Here is a 24,449-nt window from a genome sequence, read left to right as displayed (position 1 = left end):
ATTGATTGGTTTTACCTCTTCCATAACCATTAAAGTATACTATCTTCAAAACTAAAATAGTTTGCTTAATCGTTTTTTTAATTATCCAGCTGGGATCCGCTCATCTGTGTAGCTAGGAGTAGCCCACTCGTTTTGCTAATATTTCTCTTCCTCTCCTATTCTTTCTCCTCAATACGCTCATCTGTATAGCCAGCAGTAGGCCTATTCACATGACGTTTCAAAACAGCTGATCGGAAAGCTCTTTGACAGTTCTTCTATGAAAATGACAGCCTCGTGTATGCCGGCCCACCACCGATGTAAACAAATGCATAGACGGACCTGTCACATGAAAAAGGCCTGTAGCCGATTCGCTCTGATTTTTTTTCTCATTTCCTTTCTTTTTTTTTATGTTGAACACTTTGCAGGAATTCACCCATCTGCATAGTTAGCAGTAGCCCACTCGCTCTGCTTTTCAGATATTTATTTCATTTTCTTCATTTTTTTTTGTAAATACCATGCCGGAATCCGCTCATCTGCATAATCAGCAGTAGCCCACTTGCACCGCTCTATTTTTGTCTTTCAGTTCTCTTTTCATTTTTTTTTTTTTTTTGCTGAACAATATACAGGAATCCGCTCATCTGCATAGTTGTCCTGTAGCAGTAGCCCACTCGCTTTGGTCCTCAATTTTTTTTTTTTTTCAAATTTCTCCCATTTTTTTAACACCATGCCAGGAATGCACTCATCTGCATAGCTAGCAGTAGCCCACTCGCCCTGCTTTTCAAATATTTCTCTTCCCTTATTTCTAGTACCATACAGGAATCCGCTCATCTGCATAGCCAGCAGTAGCCCACTCGCTCTGCTCTTTATTTTTTTTTTTTTTGCTGAATAATATGCAGGAATCCGCTCATCTGCATAGTTTTCATTTTTTTAAAGAACGATGCAGGAATCCGCTCATCTGCATAGTCAGCAGTAGCCCACTCGTTCTGCTCTTTATTTTTTTTTTTTTTTGCTGAATAATATGCAGGAATCCGCTCATCTGCATAGTTTTCAAGTTGCCCACTCGCTTTGCTCTTCAAATATATTTTTTTAACACCATGCAGGAATCCGCTCATCTGCATAGCTAGCAGTAGCCCACTCGCTCTGCTTTTCAAATATGTTTCTTCCACTTATTTCTTGTACCATACAGGAATCCGCTCATCTGCATTGCCAGCAGTAGCCCACTCGCTCTGCTTTTCAAATATTTATTTCATTTCTTTCATTTTTTTAAAGAACGATGCAGGAATCCACTCATCTGCATAGTCAGCAGTAGCCCACTCGCTCTGCTCTTTATTTTTTATTTTTTTTTTTTGCTGAAAATATGCAGGAATCCGCTCATCTGCATAGTTGTCATGTAGCAGTTGCCCACTCGCTCTGCTCTTCAAATATATATATATATATATTTTTTTTAACACCATGCAGGAATCCGCTCATCTGCATATCTAGCATTAGCCCACTCGCTCTGCTTTTCAAATATGTTTCTTCCACTTATTTCTTGTACCATACAGGAATCCGCTCCTCTGCATATCTAGCAGTAGCCCACTCGCTCTGCTTTTCAAAAAATGTCATTCTCTCATATTTTAAATATCATTCAAGAATCCGTTAATCTGCATTACCAGCAAAAGTCCGTTCCATCTGCTTTACGAATATTTCTTTCAATTTTATAAGTATCACGCATGAATCCGCTCATCTATTAAGAGTCCACTGCCCCTTTGATGCTAAAATTATTTATCATTGTATCTTCGAACAAAAATTGTCATGTAACTTTTTATTATTTTTTTTTTGCTAGGACTTATAAAGTTTACATATTTATTCAGCAAGTCTGTCAGATATTGGTCCTGGTTCGCCATAGTTTATCAAAAAAAAATCCAAAGAATCAAATCGCAAAAAGTGACCAAGTCACTAAAAAGTGACCAAGTCACTAAAAAGTGACCAAGTCACTAAAAAGTGATTTGCTACCAGCCCTGCGTAATAGATTGGCAAAATGTCAATACACCATAATCGGGATTTCCCCTTTTGGAATAGGCTTTCTTTGACCAGTCTCGTCCCCTAACGTCACTATTCCATAATAAACACCTTACCTCAACTTCTGCATTGCCTTCCAGCACCAATTCTGCTTTTCCCACTTCACATCACGCAAACAAACACCGACGGTCGAATTCAAACGATTTTTATGCAAATTTAAACCCGTATTTAAACTATTTCTCACAATATCACTATTCTAATGAAGCATACCGACTGCGCCATGTCGTATTCTTTCAAAATTAAAACTATTTTTGTTTATTTTCGCGACATTGGCCGTATTTTATTTTTTTTTCTTTTCAAAGCAAACCCGACCACAAACCGTCCGCGTTAAAATTCGTCAATTGACTGAGGATGCGCACCGACAGATCTCAATGCGAGTGCGCTGCCGAAAACCTTCCATCTCCTTTCCTCTTTCGCTCTTCGGTTCTCTCACCACTCCCAGTGGTGGCTCTATCGACGTATTTCATTTCCGCTTCGATTCGGCTCACTCGCTTTGCATCTTCGTGTTCATCTTTTATCGCTTGTGATTGGACCGGACGTAGAAACTGTCGTGTGATGCTTAAGATTACACTGAACGAAATTCACTATCGATTATAATTTGTGAAGTAATACAATGACAAATTAAATTTGTTTGTTCCAATAATTATACATCATAAATAATCTACTACTAGTTTTCTATTTGCTGTACAATACTACATCGTATATCGGACAACTTCACTAATAAAAGAAAAATCGAATTCACAAATTTTCATCTAACACTTTCAGCTTCAAAATTTGCTTCTTCTCTTTGGAAGCATGATGATGACTATCGTTCGACACGAGGTCCAACCGCAGTTCAGTTCACTATGCATCCCATGGGTTGATCACAAACAATTTAGAAGCTTTGAACATGGAAATCGATAGCATAGCTCATGGATTTCATCATAACAATCTCATTGCGCAAATCAATGAATCGACCAACTTGAACATGATGGTTATGACACAAGATAACCATAAGCAAAACACACTGAATCCATGTTGGAGTGATGATCTATGCTTCCATAGGTTGACACATACGAATCTGAAGAGAAAGCTTCGGGAACTTATGTGGAAAAAATATGGAATCCCTGTTGTCGGTTGATGAATCAATCCATGAAGCAAAACACAGGAATTTAATGTGTAACACACACGAAGTTTGCAAGAAAATCATAGCAAATCGATATGGACGTTCATGAATCGATCCATAATTTTAAACACACGGATCGAGCGTGTGGATTTTTATCAGTGCATCGCCGTCGCGGAAAGTCATCGAAGTGAAAAGGTGCTGCAAGAGTTACGCCAGGGATTTAATCCAGGAATTCCGTCGGGTAAGTAGTTTCTTCAGAAAATTCTTAGTGAATTTCTTCCGTCGATTTGCACCAGGAATTCTCAAGATTTCCTCCAGAAAATCATTTCTACCAGGAATCCCTCCGTGGATTTCCTTCCATCAAGAATTTTCTCCAGGAATACCTCCGGGGTTTCCTCTAGAAATCCCTCCGAGGATTTCATTCAGGTATTTCTCCGGGTTTTTTTTCAGGAATTCTGGGGATTTATACAGGAATTCTTTCGGAAACTTCAGGCATTTTTCCGGAAATTGCTTCGGGGCTTTTTTCAGAGAATTCATCCGAGAATGTTTCTTATGATTTGCAGCATGAATGTTTTCGGGGATTTTGTCTTGAAATTCCTTTGGCGATTTCATTATGAAATTCCTCCAGACATTTTATACAGACATTCCTTCGGGGATTTATTCAGAGAATTTATTCGGAGATTTCCACCAGGAGTGTTTGGGATTTTACACCAGGAATTTCTCCACGGAATGTCGTTCTTCTGGAAATTCTTCCCTCTGACAATTTCGGAGTTCCTGCGGGAATTCTTCCAGACTTCCTCTGGGAATTCCTCAAGAGTTCTGCCGGGAATTCTTCCAGAGTTACTCCGAGCATACTCCCAAAAATTTCTTCGGAATTCCTTCAAGATTTACTTCGGAGTTTCTCCAGGACTTCCTTCGGAGTTTCTCCAGGAATAATTTTTGAGTTTTTCCAGGATTTCCTTTGGTGGTGGATTTCCTTCCGTCGGGATTTTTCTCCAGGAATACCTCCGTGGATTTCCTCTAGAAATCCTACCGAGGATTTCATTCAGGAATTCTTTCGGAAACTTCCGCATTTTTCCGGAAATTGCTTCGGGGCTTTTTTCAGAGAATTCATCCGAGAATGTTTCTTATGATTTGCAGCATGAATGTTTTCGGGGATTTTGTCTAGAAATTCCTTCGACGATTTCATTATGAAATTCCTCCAGACAATTTATCCAGAAATTCCTTCGGGGATTTATTCAGAGAATTTATTCGGAGATTTCCACCAGGAGTGTTTGGGATTTTACACCAGGAATTTCTCCACGGAATGTCGTTCTTCTGGAAATTCTTCCCTCTGACAATTTCGGAGTTCCTGCAGGAATTCTTCCAGACTTCCTCTGGGAATTCCTCAAGAGTTCTGCCGGGAATTCTTCCAGAGTTACTCCGAGCATTCCCCCAAGAATTTCTTCGGAATTCCTACAAGATTTACTTCGGAGTTTCTTCAGGGCTTCCTTCGGAGTTTCTCCAGGAATAATTTTGGATTTTTTCCAGGAATTCCCTCGGTGTTCCTTTGAAAGTTCCTCCAGGAGAGTTTTGCCGGAAATTCCTCAAGAGTTACTCCGAGCATACCCCCAAGAATTTCTTCAAGATTTACTTCGGAGTTTCTTCAGGACTTCCTTCGGAGTTTCTCCAGGAATAATTTTTGAATTTTTCCTGGAATTCCTTTGTCGTTCCTTTAAAAGTTCCTCCAGGAATTTCTTAAGAGTTTCTATGGGAATTTCTACAAGAATATTTTCAGAGTTTCTGCAGCAATTCCTACGGAGTTCCTGCAGGAATTCTTCCAGACTTCCTCTGGGAATTCCTCAAGAGTTCTGCCGGGAATTCTTCCAGAGTTACTCCGAGCATACTCCCAAAAATTTCTTCGGAATTCCTTCAAGATTTACTTCGGAGTTTCTCCAGGACTTCCTTCGGAGTTTCTCCAGGAATAATTTTTGAGTTTTTCCAGGATTTCCTTTGGTGGTGGATTTCCTTCCGTCGGGATTTTTCTCCAGGAATACCTCCGTGGATTTCCTCTAGAAATCCTACCGAGGATTTCATTCAGGAATTCTTTCGGAAACTTCCGCATTTTTCCGGAAATTGCTTCGGGGCTTTTTTCAGAGAATTCATCCGAGAATGTTTCTTATGATTTGCAGCATGAATGTTTTCGGGGATTTTGTCTAGAAATTCCTTCGGCGATTCCATTATGAAATTCCTCCAGACAATTTATCCAGAAATTCCTTCGGGGATTTATTCAGAGAATTTATTCGGAGATTTCCACCAGGAGTGTTTGGGATTTTACACCAGGAATTTCTCCACGGAATGTCGTTCTTCTGGAAATTCTTCCCTCTGACAATTTCGGAGTTCCTGCAGGAATTCTTCCAGACTTCCTCTGGGAATTCCTCAAGAGTTCTGCCGGGAATTCTTCCAGAGTTACTCCGAGCATTCCCCCAAGAATTTCTTCGGAATTCCTACAAGATTTACTTCGGAGTTTCTTCAGGGCTTCCTTCGGAGTTTCTCCAGGAATAATTTTGGATTTTTTCCAGGAATTCCTTCGGTGTTCCTTTGAAAGTTCCTCCAGGAGAGTTTTGCCGGAAATTCCTCAAGAGTTACTCCGAGCATACCCCCAAGAAGTTCTTCAAGATTTACTTCGGAGTTTCTTCAGGACTTCCTTCGGAGTTTCTCCAGGAATAATTTTCGAATTTTTCCTGGAATTCCTTTGTCGTTCCTTTAAAAGTTCCTCCAGGAATTTCTTAAGAGTTTCTATGGGAATTTCTACAAGAATATTTTCAGAGTTTCTGCAGCAATTCCTACGAAGTTCCTCCAGGAATTCTTCCAGACTTCCTCTGGAAAATCCTCAAGAGTTTTGCGGGAAATTCCTCCAGAGTTACTCCGAGCATACCCCCAAGATTTACTTCGGAGTTTCTGCAGGACTTCCTTCGGAGTTTCTCCAGGAATAATTTTCTAATTTTTCCAGGAATTCCTTTGTCGTTCCTTTAAAAGTTCCTCCAGGAATTTCTATGGGAATTTCTACAAGAATATTTTCAGAGTTTCTGCAGCAATTCCTACGGAGTTCCTGCAGGAATTCTTCTAGACGTCCTCTGGAAAATCATCAAGAATTCTGCCGGGAGTTCCTCCAGAGTTACTCCGAACATACCCCCAAGAATTCCTTCGGAAATCCTTCGGAGTTTTTCCAGGAATTCCTTCGGTGTTCCTTTAAAAGTTCCTCCAGGAATTCTTCCAGACTTCCTTTGGAAAATCCTCAAGAGTTCTGCCAAGAATTCTTCCAGAGTTACTCCGAGCATACCTCCAAGAATTTCTTCGGAATTCCTACAAGATTTACTTCGGAGTTTCTTCAGGACTTCCTTCGGAGTTTCTCCAGGAATAATTTTTGAGTTTTTCCAGGATTTCCTTTGGTGGTGGATTTCCTTCCGTCGGAATTTTTCTCCAGGAATACCTCCGTGGATTTCCTCTAGAAATCCTACCGAGGATTTCATTCAGGAATTTCTCCGGGTTTTTTTTCAGGAATTCTTCTGGGGATTTATACAGGAATTCTTTCGGAAACTTCAGGCATTTTTCCGGAAATTGCTTCGGGGCTTTTTTCAGAGAATTCATCCGAGAATGTTTCTATTGATTTGCAGCATGAATGTTTTTGGGGATTTTGTCTAGAAATTTCTTCGGCGACTTCATTATGAAATTCCTCCAGACATTTTATCCAGAAATTCCTTCGGGGATTTATTCAAAGAATTTATTCGGAGATTTCCACCAGGAGTGTTTGGGATTTTACACCAGGTATTTCTCCACGGAATGTCGTTCTTCTGGAAATTCTTCCCTCTGAAAATTTCGGAGTTCCTGCAGGAATTCTTCCAGACTTCCTCTGGAAATTCCTCAAGAGTTCTGCCGGGAATTCTTCCAGAGTTACTCCGAGCATACCCCCAAGAATTCCTTCAAGATTTACTTCGGAGTTTCTTCAGGACTTCCTTCGGAGTTTCTCCAGGAATAATTTTTGAGTTTTTCCAGGAATTCCTTCGGTGTTCCTTTAAAAGTTCCTCCAGGAATTTCTTAAGAATTTCTATGGGAATTTCTACAAGATTTTTTTCAGAGTTTCTGCAGCAATTCCTACGGAGTTCATGCAGGAATTCTTCCAGACTTCCTCTGGAAATTCCTCAAGAGTTCTGCCGGGAGTTTCTCCAGAGTTACTCCGAGCATACCCCCAAGAATTTCTTCGGAATTCCTTCAAGATTTACTTCGGAGTTTCTCCAGGACTTCCTTCGGAGTTTCTCCAGGAATAATTTTTGAGTTTTTCCAGGATTTCCTTTGGTGGTGGATTTCCTTCCGTCGGGATTTTTCTCCAGGAATACCTCCGTGGATTTCCTCTAGAAATCCTACCGAGGATTTCATTCAGGAATTTCTCCGAGTTTTTTTTCCAGGAATTCTTCTGGGGATTTATACAGGAATTCTTTCGGAAACTTCAGGCATTTTTCCGGAAATTGCTTCGGGGCTTTTTTCAGATAATTCATCCGAGAATGTTTCTAGGCATTTGCAGCATGAATGTTTTCGGGGATTTTGTCTAGAAATTCCTTCGGCGATTTCATTATGAAATTCCTCCAGACAATTTATCCAGAAATTCCTTCGGGGATTTATTCAGAGAATTTATTCGGAGATTTCCACCAGGATTGTTTGGGATTTTACACCAGGTATTTCTCCACGGAATGTCGTTCTTCTGGAAATTCTTCCCTCTGAAAATTTCGGAGTTCCTGCAGGAATTCTTCCAGACTTCCTCTGGAAATTCCTCAAGAGTTCTGCCGGGAATTCTTCCAGAGTTACTCCGAGCATTCCCCCAAGAATTTCTTCGGCATTCCTACAAGATTTACTTCGGAGTTTCTTCAGGGCTTCCTTTGGAGTTTCTCCAGGAATAATTGTTGAGTTTTTCCAGGAATTCCTTTGTCGTTCCTTTTAAAGTTCCTCCAGGAATTTCTTAAGAATTTCTATGGGAATTTCTACAAGAATATTTTCAGAGTTTCTGCAGCAATTCCTACGAAGTTCCTCCAGGAATTCTTCCAGACCTCCTCTGGAAAATCCTCAAGAGTTTTGCCGGATATTCCTCCAGAGTTACTCCGAGCATACCCCCAAGAATTTCTTCAAGATTTACTTCGGAGTTTCTGCAGGACTTCCTTCGGAGTTTCTCCAGGAATTCCTTTGTCGTTCCTTTAAAAGTTCCTCCGGAATTTCTTAAGAGTTTATATGGGAATTTCTACAAGAATATTTTCAGAGTTTCTGCAGCAATTCCTAAAGAGTTCCTGCAGGAATTCTTCTAGACGTCCTCTGGAAAATCATCAAGAATTCTGCCGGGAGTTCCTCCAGAGTTACTCTGAGCATACCCCCAAGAATTTCTTCGGAAATCCTTCGGAGTTTTTCCAAGAATTCCTTCGGTGTTCCTTTAAAAGTTCCTCCAGGAATTCTTCCAGACTTCCTTTGGAAAATCCTCAAGAGTTCTGCCGGGAGTTCCTCCAGAGTTACTCCTACGGAGTTCCTGCAGGAATTCTTCCAGACTTCCTCTGGAAAATCCTCAGAAGTTATGCCGGGAGTTTCTCCAGAATTACTTCAAGCATACCCCCAAGAATGTTTACGGAATTCCTACAAGATTTACTTCGGAGTTTCTCCAAGACTTCTTTCGGAGTTTCTCCAGGAATAATTTTTGAGTTTTTCTAGGAATTCCTTTGGTGTTCCTTTTAAAAGTTCCTCCAATAATTCTTCCAGACTTCCTCTGGAAAATCCTCAAGAGTTCTGCCGGGAGTTCCTCCAGAGTTACTTCGAGCATACTCCCAAGAATTTCTTCGGAATTCCTACAAGATTTACTTCAGAGTTTCTTCAGGACTTCTTTCGGAGTTTCTCCAGGAATAATTTTTGAGTTTTTCCTGGAATTCCTTTGGTGTTCCTCTAAAAGTTCCTCCAGGAATTCTTCCAGACTTTCTCTGGAAAATCCTCAAGAGTTCTGCCGGAAGTTCCTCCAGAGTTACTTCGAGCATACCCCCAAGAATTTCTTCGGAATTCCTACAAGATTTACTTCGGAGTTTCTCCAAGAATTTCTTCGGAATTCCTACAAGATTTACTTCGGAGTTTCTCCAAGACTTCTTTCGGAGTTTCTCCAGGAATAATTTTTGAGTTTTTCTAGGAATTCCTTTGGTGTTCCTTTAAAAGTTCCTCCAAGAATTCTTCCAGACTTCCTCTGGAAAATCCTCAAGAGTTCTGCCGGGAGTTCCTCCAGAGTTACTCCGAGCATACCCCCAAGAATTTCTTCGGAATTCCTACAAGATTTACTTCGGAGTTTCTTCAGGACTTCTTTCGGAGTTTGTCCAGGAATAATTTTTGATTTTTTCCAGGAATTCCTTTGGTGTTCTTTTAAACTTCCTCCAGGAGCTCTTCCAGACTTCCTCTGGAAAATTCTCAAGAGTTCTGCCGGGAGTTCCTCCAGAGATACTTCGTGCATAACCCCAAGAATTTCTTCGGAAGTCTTTCAAGATTTACTTCGAAGTTTCTCCAGGATTTCCTTCGGAGTTACTTCAGGAATAATTTTCGAGTTTTTCCAGGAATTCCTTTGGTGTTCCTTTAAAAGTTCCTCCAGGAATTCTTCCAGACGTCCTCTGTAAAATCCTCAAGAGTTCTGCCGGGAGTTCCTCCAGAGTTACTCAGAGCTTACCCCTAAGAATTTCTTCGGAAGTCATTCAAGAGTTACTTCGGAGTTTCTGCAGGGCTTCCTTCGGAGTTTCTCCACGAATAATTTTCGAGCTTTTCCAGGAATTCCTTTGTCGTTCCTCTAAAAGTTCCTCCAGGAATTCCTTAAGAGTTCCTTCGGGAATTTCTCCAAGAGTTTCTGCAGCAATTCCTATGGAGTTCCTGCAGGAATTCCTCCAGACTTTCTCTGGAAAATCCTCTGCCGGGAATCACTCCGAGCATACCCCCAAGAATTTCTTCATTTTTTACTTCGGAGTTTTTTCAGGACTTCCTTCGGAGTTTCTCCAGGAATAATTTTATATAATAAGATTTGCTCCAGTAATTTATCCTATGACCAACATTTGTATATGTATAGGCTGAGCTGATGTGGATTTTCTAATCGGTAATTCTTTCTCACATTGATTGTCTTCAAAAGCTTGTCAATTCAAGACAAATAATTTTATTTTATTTATTGTTACAGTGAAGCTACATTATACTTATTAAGTATTAGATTTCTTTTTTTGTTCATCACTATTAATACTATCCCAGTGAGTGAAGAACTTAATAGTACGTTTTTTTTCACGGTATCACTCTTAGACGTAATTGCATCATGTTTCTTTTTGGACCCAAGCACTTCATTAATAGCATTCCAAGTTTTTGATACACTTTCCTTGCTTCGTTCGAACTTAGTTGCATAGTACTGTTTCATTTTACTTCGCTTCAGTTGAGTCACTTTGTTGCACCACTCGCGGTACTCACCACGAACAAATTCATCAGATATATTCTTACGATGCTTTGCGTACCAGTAGTTTTTAGTCCGTATAGCTATCAACAGATCGTGATCAACCCACGGTTTTGAATGTCTTCGATTCGTTTTGGGTGTTGGTATGGGTTTTGATGAACACTTCTGTGCTTGTTGCATACTAGAGATGAACGAGTTATAGTTGGTTTCAGCACTGAAACTACGGCATGTCCTAATCGGCTGCCGCAGCAGAGTCTCACGAAGCTTGGTGATATCGATTTTCGGGTGAAGTTCACTCACGTGCGGCATACTGGTTATCTTAAAATCGGCTTCCACGAAGAGAGCGTCGTGATCGAATAGACTGTACTGCAGATGCTGTACCGATGTATGGATTGCATGATCGTTAGTTATGATGTGGTCCAGACACGCTTCATATCGAGTAGGAGATTTGTCGCAGAAATCAAAACCGTTCGACAGGATCGTGTTTGTGTATTTTTGCACAGAAATATTGGATCGAAGTAGGTTGAAATTGAAATCTCCGACGACGATCATAGAGCTTGAACCTCTTCGGGAAAGGAAATCCTCTAAAACATCTAGAAATCCGTCAATAGCTGTACTGCCCATAAATGCATACCAGTCACACTAGCAAAACAGCGCTCCCAAGAAAAACGCGATAGAAGTCGTGAACACCTGCATGCTTTCTTTACTCAAATTATATTGAAAATGCGATGTTTCCGCACCCAAATTTGAACTCAAATGGTGCAATGACCTATTCATTACAGTATTACATACATTTTGTTAATTAATTTTCTCAAATATTTAGTTAATATACGGAAAAATGTACGCGTGACTGATATGCGTTTATTTGCTTTTGAATGTACGAGAATAAACGCATAACAGTATCAGTGCTTACTATGATGCATCGGTCTTCACATGTGTATTATTGTTGTTTGACAGTTTAGTGTCCGCATTCAAAGTCGCGAAAATGTCTGCTCTCGATTATTTGAAAAGTTATGGTACTTCTGATAGTTCCGAGGATGAGTGCAGGAGTATGGCCGATGGCGTCCCGTTGGACAATGACGCGGGCTCTGAAGACAAGTTCGCTGGCTTCAACGATAAGGACGGCAATGCTGGCGGCGACGGCATATTTCAGTTTCCACCGAAGACGTAGCATTGGGTAAGCTGTTTAAAATCCTTGGAGGACACTATATATGTGACGGGGACTGATGAAATGGACTCAGACGGAAGTCAAACAGCCGTTGATGAATTTTCCAAAAACGCAAGAGAACAACAACATGAAAGCGACACACAACGCCAAGAAGCGTCGATTATCGCACCAAGTAAAGCTTGTCTCTTGTGGGTGTATAATGAACTACGGGCTTAAAATATCGAAGAAAACCCGTATTCGTCTTAACACGTTGCTCTAGGCATTGGATTCACGAGAGCAAACCAGCTATATACGCCAGTGCGTGGAACGAGGGGAACGAGTGGATGTTCAAAGACGGCGTCGGTACAAGTACGAGGAAGACGATCCAAGGAAATCCAATAGCTTTGTATGCTGAATCAAACGATTCTTCCGTTTAAGTGTGTCGTAGATTTTTTCTGACCACCCTGGGTTACCGCAACAATTGTGGATAAGTATATTTGACTTACTTATCAACACAATTTGTCGCAAGTCCTTATCACACAAGTCGCGAGACTGACATGCGTTTATTAGTAACGTGGGACAGACCAAGTTCGATATTGTTTTTAACATTTCTAGAACAAACGTATTATTTTCTTATAATACAATGAAAGTACATGCAATTTAATGACGTTTCCCGTAATTAACTAAAAAATGACAAAAAGTCACGTGGGACTGTTATGCATTTATGGGCAGTGTAGCTGATGTCTGCGGTGGTCTATATATACACGCCAACACAATCTTCTGCGGAAATCCTATTTCAACGGCCACAATACTATTGTATTCGTCGCAAAATGATTCTGCAAGTTTTGCGTTGATTTCATTGTGCACAAATACCGCGGAGCCTCCACCGCGTCTGGATGATCGTGATGCGAAAAAGCAGTGATAGTTCTTGAGTGACATAGATGTTTCGATTTCGTAGCGAGACCATGTTTCCGTGATGAGAAGGACATCCATTCGGCAAGGAGCTTCGTCCAACAGTACTTCCAGTTCGGTAAGTTTCTCCCGTAAGCTTCTGGCATTGAAGTAGAGTAATTTGAGACTGTTTGTTTTGCTGAGATTGAGACTATCAATAGCAGTTATCGTTCGTGTGGTTGAGGATGGTTGAGATGGTAGATGCTGGGTGTCATCATTTCGTGTATTCATTTAGGGTTTCGGTGGAAAAAATCTCTCTCACTTTACCCTTCTCCGTTTTCCGTATCAACAATCTACCATCTCTGAACCACGCAAATTTTATGTTGCCGTTGCGCTTCAAGTCTCGTGCTAACTTGAACAGATACCGATTTCGCTTCGTCAAAACTTCGTTGATGTAGATGTTGACGTTGCGAATATTTTCGGCAGACATGTTCAATATTGATGTAGTTAGGTCTCGTTTACTTCTCTTCTTTACCATGATTTCGTCTCTTTTTTCCTTATGGTGAAATCTGACATGAATTGATGGAGGCATTTGAGACTTCTGGGACACATTGGGGGGCGCCCTGTAGATCTCCTCAACCTCATCTTCCCGTCAGTGATGGAAAGTGGCGAATGCTTCTTCTGAACTGGAACAAAAACAAAACCAAACGCTCCCGAGCGTCAGAGCGCTGGCTTAATCGCATCTGTCGACTCCCGAGTAACTGAAGCTAAAAGTGATTCGCGAACGTGTTCGGAGCTACTCAGAGTCATATTGTGCTTTTTGGAAAACAGCTGCTTACCCTCCGAAATTTATGGTTTTCGAGGGCTTTTGACTACAAACTAGTAGTTTACTGTCGATATGATGGTTATACAATTAATTTGTCTGTCAAAACCATAATAAATCACACCTTGCTCGGTTACTCGCGAGTAAACGTTCCCGAGTTTGTTGCTACTTCTTTTGACATGTTCTCCCGAGCAGACGGGTGCGTGCTTACTCACACCTAGCCAGATCCCGAGTCTGTGATGTTTGTTATGCGTTGGTATACACTCGTGAGCTGCTTCGTAATGCAAACTTTTCCAGCACTGCTTCCCGTAGATCAACACCTATCTCCCCACAAACCGTGTTCACAATTTTGAAGAGATTTTCTCCTGCTGTCGGTGGAATGTTCGACACTTCCAGTGTTTTACTTAGTTTTTCTTGCTTTTGTTTGTCGATCTCTATTTCGCACCATTCAACTTTCCTTCGCAGCTCGTCGTTTTGTTCTCGAAGTTGCTGTTGCTCATCCATCAAAGTTTCTGTTGCAGTGCGCAGTTCATCAAGCGTACTTTGAATACCACGCACTTCCCCGATAACTTCTTTCTGCCATGTAATCAACTTGTCCAGCTTAATTTCGATCCTTAACTTGGGAGTAATGATTTGACGTAGTAAATGCCACTGGGAGTGAAATATAAATGGACGTATTAAAGCACTAATTTTTCGAAATGTGTTCCAATATATTCGCGAAAAAAAAACTCTAAATTGATAACTCTAACGCGAACAGCTACGAAAAAAAATGGCTCCGACGTGAATTTAATTTTGATTTGTTTTGTTTATCACGTCCAAAATGGAGCAGGAAAATAAAACAACCGGTGCATGCACGTGAAGTTTGTTCTATTTTTACTGGTCTAATAAATTTTGACAGTTCTATTTTTGGAATCAATTTGGACCAAAAAATGGACCACCGGTGAAGTTGCCCTAAGCGCCAAAACATATTCATTTCGATAAGTTTATCTGTCGAAGGTAATTATCACCGGACAACGAATGAATATGAAATGAAACACTGGTATCTTGTATCGCATCTACCCGTAGAACCTACGTGGAAAAACACGTACTTATTTTCCGAGTTCATTTTGTGATATTCATGCGTCAGGTGAACTGAAGATGAAATCTGTTGTGGTAGATAAACACCCACTTTTTGGAAAACCCTCTGCAGCAACGGTTGAAGCTTTGTTTTTTTCACGAAATGGTTAACGCCGCACGCATTCTTTCATCTTTCCTATAATCATCACACGACGAGAACAGGACGTAAGTAAATGTGCTTGATATAACTAATTTCTAAATTTAGTTTATTTTATTGTATTAGGGGATAACTAATGGCTTTCAAAAATGACTGACATTCCGTCTACGCCTGCCGCCATATCGTGCTGCACAGTCATTCTTACTCACAAACGACCAAATAACTACTCGGATCGTAAACAATCTGTTCCGGATTTGCAATTACCCAAATGTGACAATAATAAATGCTTACCATCAGCTCTAATTTATTGCTGATGCTTACGTTCAATCTTAATCTTTAATTTTCTGGCCATGTGATTTTCACAAAAGATGATTATGAATGTTATTGTTTAATAACGTGCTCTTCATTCGAAGTTCTGATAGAATATGACGGAACAGAATGTAACTTTCACAACCACGCTTGGTGATAGGTACGGGAAATTCACGTAGCTACTACGTTGTACTGTGTCAGAATGGGAGTTCATTTGTTCATTCCTGACTACCTACGATTCACGTAAGTGCTACGTGGAAAGTAGGATGGAAAAAAACTACGTATGTTTTCATGTAGCTTTGACGTTTGGATTATTTTGATAATATAATATATTGAAGTATCAGAAGAAGAGTTAGTTCATTTACCAATGGACCTATACCCTATTAAACATTTGACAGTTCAACAGCCGACTAAATTGGTTGAACATCGGTCGATTGTTGCACCGACGCTTATGGAAATTTAACACAGCGATCAACTGACTAATCGCTAGATTTAATCGGGTGACCGAGGAAATCTGATGTTTAGTAGGTCAACTTGCTTGGATTTTACTTAAAATACCAATTTATCCACCTATTTAGTATGATTGTGGGAGATTTTTTTTTTCCTGTTTTCAAGCGTCTTGCTGGGTAGTGCTTCGTGAAGCCCAAGCAGGACAGTTCGGTTTTGCGTCGTCCGATAGATTTGGCTCACGGTTTCGCGCATTGTTTCGTCGCCGGAGATTTTTTTTTTCCTGTTTTCAAGCGTCTAGCTGGGTAGTGCTTCGTGAAGCCCAAGCAGGACAGTTCGGTTTTGCGTCGTCCGATAGATTTGGCTCACGGTTTCGCGCATGTTTTCGTCGCCGGAGATTTTTTTTTTCCTGTTTTCAAGCGTCTTGTTGGGTAGTGCTTCGTGAAGCCCAAGCAGGACAGTTCAGTTTTGCGTCATCCGATAAATTTGGCTCACGGTTTCGCGCATGTTTTCGTCGCCGGAGATTTTTTTTTTCCTGTTTTCAAGCGTCTTGCTGGGTAGTGCTTCGTGAAGCCCAAGCAGGACAGTTCAGTTTTGCGTCGTCCGATAGATATGGCTCACGGTTTCGCGCATGTTTTCGTCGCCGGAGATTTTTTTTTTCCTGTTTTCAAGCGTCTTGCTGGGTAGTGCTTCGTGAAGCCCAAGCAGGACAGTTCAGTTTTGCGTCATCCGATAAATTTGGCTCACGGTTTCGCGCATGTTTTCGTCGCCGGAGATTTTTTTTTTTCCTGTTTTCAAGCGTCTAGCTGGGTAGTGCTTCGTGAAGCCCAAGCAGGACAGTTCGGTTTTGCGTCGTCCGATAGATTTGGCTCACGGTTTCGCGCATGTTTTCGTCGCCGGAGATTTTTTTTTTTTTTTTTTTTTTTTTTTTTTTTTTTTTTTTTTTTCCTGTTTTCAAGCGTCTAGCTGGGTAGTGCTTCGTGAACCCCAAGCAGGACAGTTCGGTTTTGCGTCGTCCGATAGATTTGGCTCACGGTTTCGCGCATGTTTTCGTCGCCGGAGATTTTTTTTTTTCCTGTTTTCAAGCGTCTTGTTGGGTAGTGCTTCGTGAAGCCCAAGCAGGACAGTTCAGTTTTGCGTCATCCGATAAATTTGGCTCACGGTTTCGCGCATGTTTTCGTCGCCGGAGATTTTTTTTTTCCTGTTTTCAAGCGTCTTGCTGGGTAGTGCTTCGTGAAGCCCAAGCAGGACAGTTCAGTTTTGCGTCATCCGATAAATTTGGCTCACGGTTTCGCGCATGTTTTCGTCGCCGGAGATTTTTTTTTTCCTGTTTTCAAGCGTCTTGCTGGGTAGTGCTTCGTGAAGCCCAAGCAGGACAGTTCAGTTTTGCGTCGTCCGATAGATTTGGCTCACGGTTTCGCGCATGTTTTCGTCGCCGGAGATTTTTTTTTTTTCCTGTTTTCAAGCGTCTTGCTGGGTAGTGCTTCGTGAAGCCCAAGCAGGACAGTTCGGTTTAGCGTCGTCCGATAGATTTGGCTCACGGTTTCGCGCGTGTTTTCGTCTCCAAAGATTTTTTTATGTTTTGGAGCGTCTTGCTGGGTAGGTATTTGGAAGGCACAAGCAAGACGGTTTGTTTTCGGGACGCCAAGAAGTTTTGCTGTCAGTATCAGTTTTGTGTTCAGTCGAGGATGGATTACCAACTGGTGAGTTCGTTTCATGCTTGTGATAACACATATTTTCTTGAAAGCGTAACTTTTAAGTAATTCTAAAACAAACTTTGTATGGTTCGTCACTATAAGTGTCGGCATTATGCTTTTTTCTTATACAATTTCAATATACATATATTTGTCTCTTTTTGACATTATTAAAAATTATCTTTTGAATTGTTCGACATTGTGAATGTTGACGTATTTTTTAAAACTTCTACCATATCGAGACAAAATGCACAGTAATACTCATATGTAATTTTCAAACAAACTATGTATAGTTCGTCACTACAAGTGTCGGCATTATTCCTGTTTAATATAATTTAAAATATATACATGTAATTTTCAGTTTTCGTCATTAATAAAAACCTCTTTTGAATTGTTCGACATTATAGATGTTGACGTATTTTTTAAAGCTTCTACCTTCTCGAGACAAAAATACAACACTAGCTTTAAATATGAGTCGTATATTTCCCCCTTGTCCATGGATCGCATCATCGACCAGAGGTGACTCCCAGATCTTTTCCTCCCTCAATAATAAACACCCTTCCCGTGGTGATTGTGGAGATGCAGAGGTATTCTCGGTCTCTAGAAGCAACAATCATTACACCCTAACATTCCTTCCCCTTCCCAACTGACTGTAAGGACTTGGCCGGCGCCGTTATTGATCAATAATATTAGATCTGCTAAAATTGCACTTCGAGAGTAAGCGGAAACTCCCATCCCTTATTCATTTGGATCGTAGTGCAATTCTTACCAGTTCCGATCAATCACGGAGTAGCAACCATTGACATGTACAGTCAGTCTATGCTATGCTATGCTATGCTATGCAATTTATCCACCTATTTAGTATGATTGTGTCGGCCCACCCTACTAAATCGGGTGAAATTCGGTTGATCCCTATGTTAATCTTCCATAAGCGTCGGTGCAACAATCAACCGATTTTTCAACCAATTTAGTCGGCAGTTGAACTGTCAAATGTTTAATGGGATATGCACGAGTTCATTATCTGACGTTTTAGCGGTGCCGTGTTATGGACTTATGCACGTGTTCACTATTTGACGTTTTAGCGGTGCCGTGTTATTTATGAGGCCATGGCAACCAGTGAATTCGAGACCGCGCAAACGTCAAATTAGTGAACACGTGCCTCGTTCCATAAGCCATTTTACGAGACGTTCGAATGACGTTTTCTGGCGGGCCGCTCATTGTTGTTGTTCAAAAAACTAGCCTGATATCTGAATGGCGCTGGTCACATTTTTGTTGGCGATGATGTCCCCGTCTCTTTCAGCGCATGTTTCTACTCGGTTTACATGTATTATGTTACCTGTAAATGAAAAATATCTTCTCTGCCTGCTGATTTCAATTTTACATGCGAAAATTAAAAACTTTGTTACACTGCCACCAGCGCCATTGTTGAATAATCTCCTTCCAAATGTAGCGCTAGAAGAATCGTAAATAAATCGGCCCGCCAGAAGCTTTCAAAGCTGGTAAACAAACGGAAACCATATGATTCGAAACGTCTCATAAAATGGCTTATACAAGCTACTCAGTGATGGCATTCGTCGCTTAGCGCGTAGCAAGCGAATATACAATAAACGCCTTTTTCTTGTGAGAAAGGGGAGCAAACGGAATGAAGAAAAATTTAGTCGTTGACGATTTTGGATTTAAGTTCGTCGTGCATTCTTTCGTCGATAACGACTGGTCATTGACGAGACGACGACCTACGCAGCGAACTGGACTATCGAAATTCATACATTTTTCCTTTATGAGAGATGAAACGATTATTACAATACGAACGCTTTATCTATCGTTTCAGCTTCACCCCTCAACAAGATAGACGCGTGACATATACGTACTGTGGCCTATCAATCGTAAGGTTCTTGGTTCGATTCCAGATTGCCGCGAAAATTATTTTTGTTTTCAAATTTTGGTTTCATAAGACAAATTTATGAATTTCAATCCGATTTCTTGTGGCAAACCGTCATTTGCAAATGTCGCCAGCTTGATTCACCACGATTCAGGCGAGTGTTTAGGTAGGCACGGGTCTGGAACCTAAAAATACACTTGTCTTACTGCTAATTCCTTAGGGTCGATGTACCAATAGCCGCATAGCTAAAAACAAAAATTCGTATAAAATCGATAAATAACGCTAGCATCATTATTTTAACTTCATCTCAAAGCTTTTTATCTTGGTTTTGTGGGAAAACATGAAAACTACGAAAACTCAAATGTCGCCTGTGCCACTATAGGAATATATGTGCCTATAGTAGCACTATTTCTAATTTCTGTTCCTATAGTAGCACTAGCATCACGGCATTGGCAAAATACTTATCAAAATCGTTTTTTTACAATTTTTTTATAGTTTTCCAACAAAGTGTGAATCAAAAGCTTTCGATTGATGTAAAAAAGTTCTTAATTCATCAATTATTTCGTATAATAAAACATAGTTTCCCTCATTAGTGCTACTATAGGAACAATAGGTTTACTATAGGCGCAAGGGAGCTCAAATTGTAAGCAAAACTAATTATTTCGATATTTTTTTGAACTAAATCAAGCTGTGTATCAATGATAATTAGATAAATAGCTCCAGACCTTCATTTCAAAAAATGTTATGAAAAGATTTAAAGCAAAACGGCCGTAAAAAGCCAATAGTGCGACTATAGGGGACTGTCCACTAAGAGAACACCGACCCTACTCATTTCTCAATTCCTCATTCGCCATTCCTCATGCATCTTTCCTCACTTCTCATCCTCATTCCTTATTTCTCATACCTTTTTCCTCACTAATCATTACTCAATTTTCACTCCTCATTCCTCACTCCTCAATTCTCATTTCACATTTTTCATTCCACATTCCTCACTCCTCATTGTTAACTCCTGATTCCTTACTCCTCATTTCTCATTTTTTATTCCTCACTCTGATCAATCTCACAAGCTTCCCGGTGAAATTTTTCTCGTCCGTGACTAATTTTTGCAAACCGTCATTTGGCGCCTAATTCGGATATCTTTGAAGCCTTTGTTTAGAATTTAGGGATTTAGAGGCATACAGACACCAAGTGCCTTCAACAGGTATAATGTTCAGGGAGAATCTATCGGTCAATTTCTAGGTAACCTCTACTCTAGCTACATTCATAAACATTGTAAAATAAAAATACTTTTTTATACGTTTATTTTAAGTACACAGATATATTTAGAAATGTATTTTACAATTATAAAGTTTTGTCAGCCATACACGGCTGTTTGCTTGTGTATATTTGTTCATGTTGTTCAGATCTTGCAACATCAATAGTGATATATCGATAAAGATTTCCACAACTATTTTGTTTCCTATTTTGCAGAAACTGCACGGCGAGTAGCAAAATAAATCCATCTTAATTAGACAAAACGCCTAAGCTACCTTAAAATGACAAAATTAAAAAAAAAATCACTAAGCACTAATCAATAGTGTCGACGGGTGGCCACCGTGTGCCCATCCATCGCCCATAAATGCAATCGCGTTACTTTTGCTCATTTGTAAAATGTCATTCTGAGATTAGTGAAATCTTCTATAAAACAATTTGTATGCTCAACTCTTCACTCGGAGACATTCTTCTCGTCGACGATACTGGTTTGCATGTCGGAGAGCTCCCGGTCGTTCTTCCGATCATGGTGGCAGTCGACGAATGCAGCGTTGAACAGGATCTGACATCCCCGTTCGATCCATTGCATGAGAACGTTCCTCGATCGGTTTTTGTTCTTGTTCCAAACGACGCACACGTAGTATACGGGCACTCCGGACAGGGTGATTGCCATGCCAATGATTAGATTCATCGGTTCGCTGAACGAAGGAAGTAGGACCAGCACCATGCAGCACGTTAGGAAGATGATCGGAAGCGCTAGATTTACCCGAATTGGTCGTGGCATGTTGGGTCTGGAAACGAATAGCAGAGATATTAGAATGATATTGGCATTGGAGATTGAGAGAGGGAACTTACTTGGTCACGCGAAGCCACAATAGGCCGGCTATGCAAGCTGCCACCGAAAGCCATAAGATTTGGCTGAAGTAATTAATCAGGGCAACCACGTTGGGCGTCATGAGCATAAGGATCGATGTAACGCACTATGAAGAGAGTTGGAGATTAAATAACTAGCTTGAACTATCGTGTATCAATTTTACCGTGAAAATCAAAGCTGGGATGGGAGTCTGTCGATTTACGTGCACCAGCGAAAACCACGCTGGAAGATGACCTTCCTGTGCACCGGTCGAGAACAATCGAGCAGAGGTGAATAAGATACCGTTTACTCCACCAAAGCAGCTCATGGCGACGAAGACCGGAATCAACCAAGCAACCGGACCAAACACTCGATTTCCAAAGTTAACCGCAACCGCAATCGAAGCAAGCATATCATGTCGCGGAACAACAGCAAAGTAGGCAAGGTTGACTAACACATAGATACCGGTTACCAAGGGCATGGCGATCCAGATGGCACGTGGCAGATTCCTGAAAGAATATAATCCGTTATTCAAATATTGCGCGTCCAATAAATTACCGCATTCAACGCACTTGTATGGATTTTCCAGCTCTTCGGTCACGAAGTTCAAATAGTTCCATCCACCGAATGCAAACAGTCCGGAATAGGAGGCATATGCCAAGCTGGATAGGGCGTAATCCCCTTCCCAGGCGTTCTCAAAGTTCTCGGTCTTCTCCGTTGCCAAGTACCACACGCCAGCCAGAATGATGGAGATGAGCGCCGTCAGCTTGGCCATGGTGAACACATTCTGGATCTTCATGGCCCATTTAGTCGAAATGCAGTTGATGGCCGTTAGGAAGCATAGGCAGACGGCCGCCAGCAGACGAACCGAGTTGTCCGGCGCATCACACTCCGGGAAGAACGGTTTCACGGCATACTGTGCGAACGTTAGCGCCACGATGGCCTGCAATGGTACGTAATGGAATGGAAGAGGGTTGAGTCACTATGGGCGATCAGCTGGACAATAATCTACAATATAATATAATATAATTCTCGATTACTTTTTCAAATCGACGTAAGCAACTTCCATACGGTTTTGAAAAAATCAATTCAGAAGAATGACAACCTGTCTTCTAAAACTGTTTTAAAATGAATCACCTTTTTAACATTTTTTCGCCGTGTACATTGCTTAAATTTTGCATACAATGAGCCCGCGTTCAAAAACTAGGTAGTTTCTATTATATCCCACAAACAAAAAATATAACAAAATGATAAGCCGTTTCATTTAGTTACTTTCGACGTTTTTGTACCAGTGTAAAATCGGCTCAAGTAGTGTTTTGTTTTGATTCACTGTAAACTCGGCAGTACCCTTTAAGGCCCAAGTCAGTGGAGGATCTGGAATCAACCGACAATTTGAAATTTATTGAATGAACATCTTTACCGAAATGAACTAATCACTACCACATGCGCAAGGGAATATTTCTCTACCGGAAAAAGTATTGTTATCCTCCACATGAGAAAATGCGATAATATTATGAATGTTTATCCACAATATTTAAAAATCTACCAGTACCACTTAGCTTTAAAAATAATAAACTTTTCTTTATTTATAATCCCTCTATATAGCAATCCAAGTCACCATGCATGATATGGTTTATCATATAAAGAATGCAAATATAGGATAATGCCACTTCATAATTGCATTACAAGGATTCAAATATCCCGTCAAAAATATTCTGTAAATAATTCTATTGCAAATTGCCAACGAATACAAAATTGATGCACGACCACCACAGTTCAATACCAACTTCCAGAGACAGAGAGATCTCGCTGTCCTCCGGGTATGAACTCCCACTATTAGCAATATTATCGCAAGGGAATAGATGTCAACAATATATAAAATTATGTTTGCTAAAACCTGATAAGGAAGTGTTGTTATGTTCCATGGTTATTTGAAAATGATGAGTAAACTACCTATCTAACTGATGCTTTTCTGAAATAAATTTGACTGCTCCAATTGCAATATTGAAATTATATGAAAATTCGCATGCCCACCCTAGCCGTTGAAGAAATGAACCGTTACTCTTTGAACGTGGCAAAGGATGGTATTACCATGGATGGTGGGTGCGCTCGTAAGACATGCAGTTGTTTGCCCCAAGATTATTTGGTTTTCTAATATGAAAGCATACATTTTTTTATATACCAATGAATTGCTGAGAAAATTTGCAATCTATTGGTGCTAATTATAAGGCTGAAAAATAAAATTCATAGCATACTTTTTCAATTTCCATTTCATGCGCAAATGATTTCCGCTGCAACAGCAGCGGGCCGTGGGAAGAAGGAATACGAAAAACCGACCAACAAGCGATAAATGAAATGTGTTCATCTAACTGTGAGTCATTTTGCTAATGATGTAGGATGGGTGATCTGTTGATATTGATATTGGTATCACGTGTTGATTACTTCGAGCCTCGAATTCTTGGATCAATTTTAATTTTATCTGCAAATTGTTCTGAACAAATCTTCTTAATTTTGTTGAATAAAATATATTGGGGGATTAGAGTTTTCTAAATTAGTAAATAATACGTCATAAGTCATTTTTAATTTCAGAGCGGTCGGTTCTCAGCTTGCTCCTGGCGATCAACATGCTCGTGCTGTATGTATCGAGCGAGCGTGCTTGTGCGGAATGTACTAAGTATACGATGGAACTGATCTTGAATTAAATATTTCATATTACTATTGGCATTGGAAATTCCAAGTAAATATTTGTATCTCATGGCTTTCTAAGTGGGATGCCCGAAATTCATTGAAAATATTCTAATTGTTTGTGGCTGAGAACTTTGGACAGACAATTTGAATGTGATTATTGGGAATTTGTTGAATATTTTCCAATTACTGGTAGACACTGAAAAAGGCTGCACTATGAAAAGATGATTGCTTAAAAAGTCTTTGATAAAGTGTACAATATTTTGAAATACATCGAGTTGAAAACAAACAAAGCTATGACCAGAACACTATTTGTATGACATGTAGGTTTATTAAAATAAATCCTAATAATGTTTGAGATTTTTATGGAATAATTTGAATATTTCCGAATACCTGATGACAAATGGGCATTCCAGACAAATATTTGAATGAGATGAGGAGCTTTACCAACATTTTGAGTAATATATTACATTCAAATGAAATAAAGGATTCTAAAAAAAACGGTTCAATGTATAAACGAAATGAGTATTTTCTAGTAAACTCTCGAATATTTGAATGCTCTCTCGAAACATTCGCATTTTTTCAGCAACTTAGAAATACTTGTGTTTTGTGGAATTCTTTAAATTATTCTGAATATTTGA

At 40.2% G+C, this 24,449-nt stretch overlaps 1 protein-coding gene across 3 annotated transcripts in view; it reads right to left on the bottom strand.

Annotated features, from left to right (window-relative positions):
* Positions 1-20,306: 20,306 nt before the first annotated feature.
* LOC5563721 (Y+L amino acid transporter 2) overlaps positions 20,307-24,449 on the bottom strand; it is a 113,638-nt gene continuing 109,495 nt past the window's right edge. For all 3 annotated transcript variants that reach the window (XM_021837525.1, XM_021837524.1, XM_021837523.1), the window contains exons 4-7: positions 21,696-22,066; positions 21,308-21,632; positions 21,126-21,250; positions 20,307-21,061 (exon numbers count right to left, since the gene is read on the bottom strand). In XM_021837525.1, coding sequence (XP_021693217.1) covers positions 20,725-21,061; positions 21,126-21,250; positions 21,308-21,632; positions 21,696-22,066 — 1,158 coding nt within the window. In that variant the 3' untranslated portion in view covers positions 20,307-20,724. The remainder of the gene's footprint in view (positions 21,062-21,125; positions 21,251-21,307; positions 21,633-21,695; positions 22,067-24,449) is intronic.

This window comes from Aedes aegypti, chromosome 1, assembly GCF_002204515.2.
Source record: "Aedes aegypti strain LVP_AGWG chromosome 1, AaegL5.0 Primary Assembly, whole genome shotgun sequence".
NCBI classification, from domain to species: Eukaryota; Metazoa; Arthropoda; class Insecta; order Diptera; family Culicidae; genus Aedes; species Aedes aegypti.
Note: the sequence above shows the minus strand (reverse complement) of the source record. Positions and strands in the feature narration are given on the sequence as shown.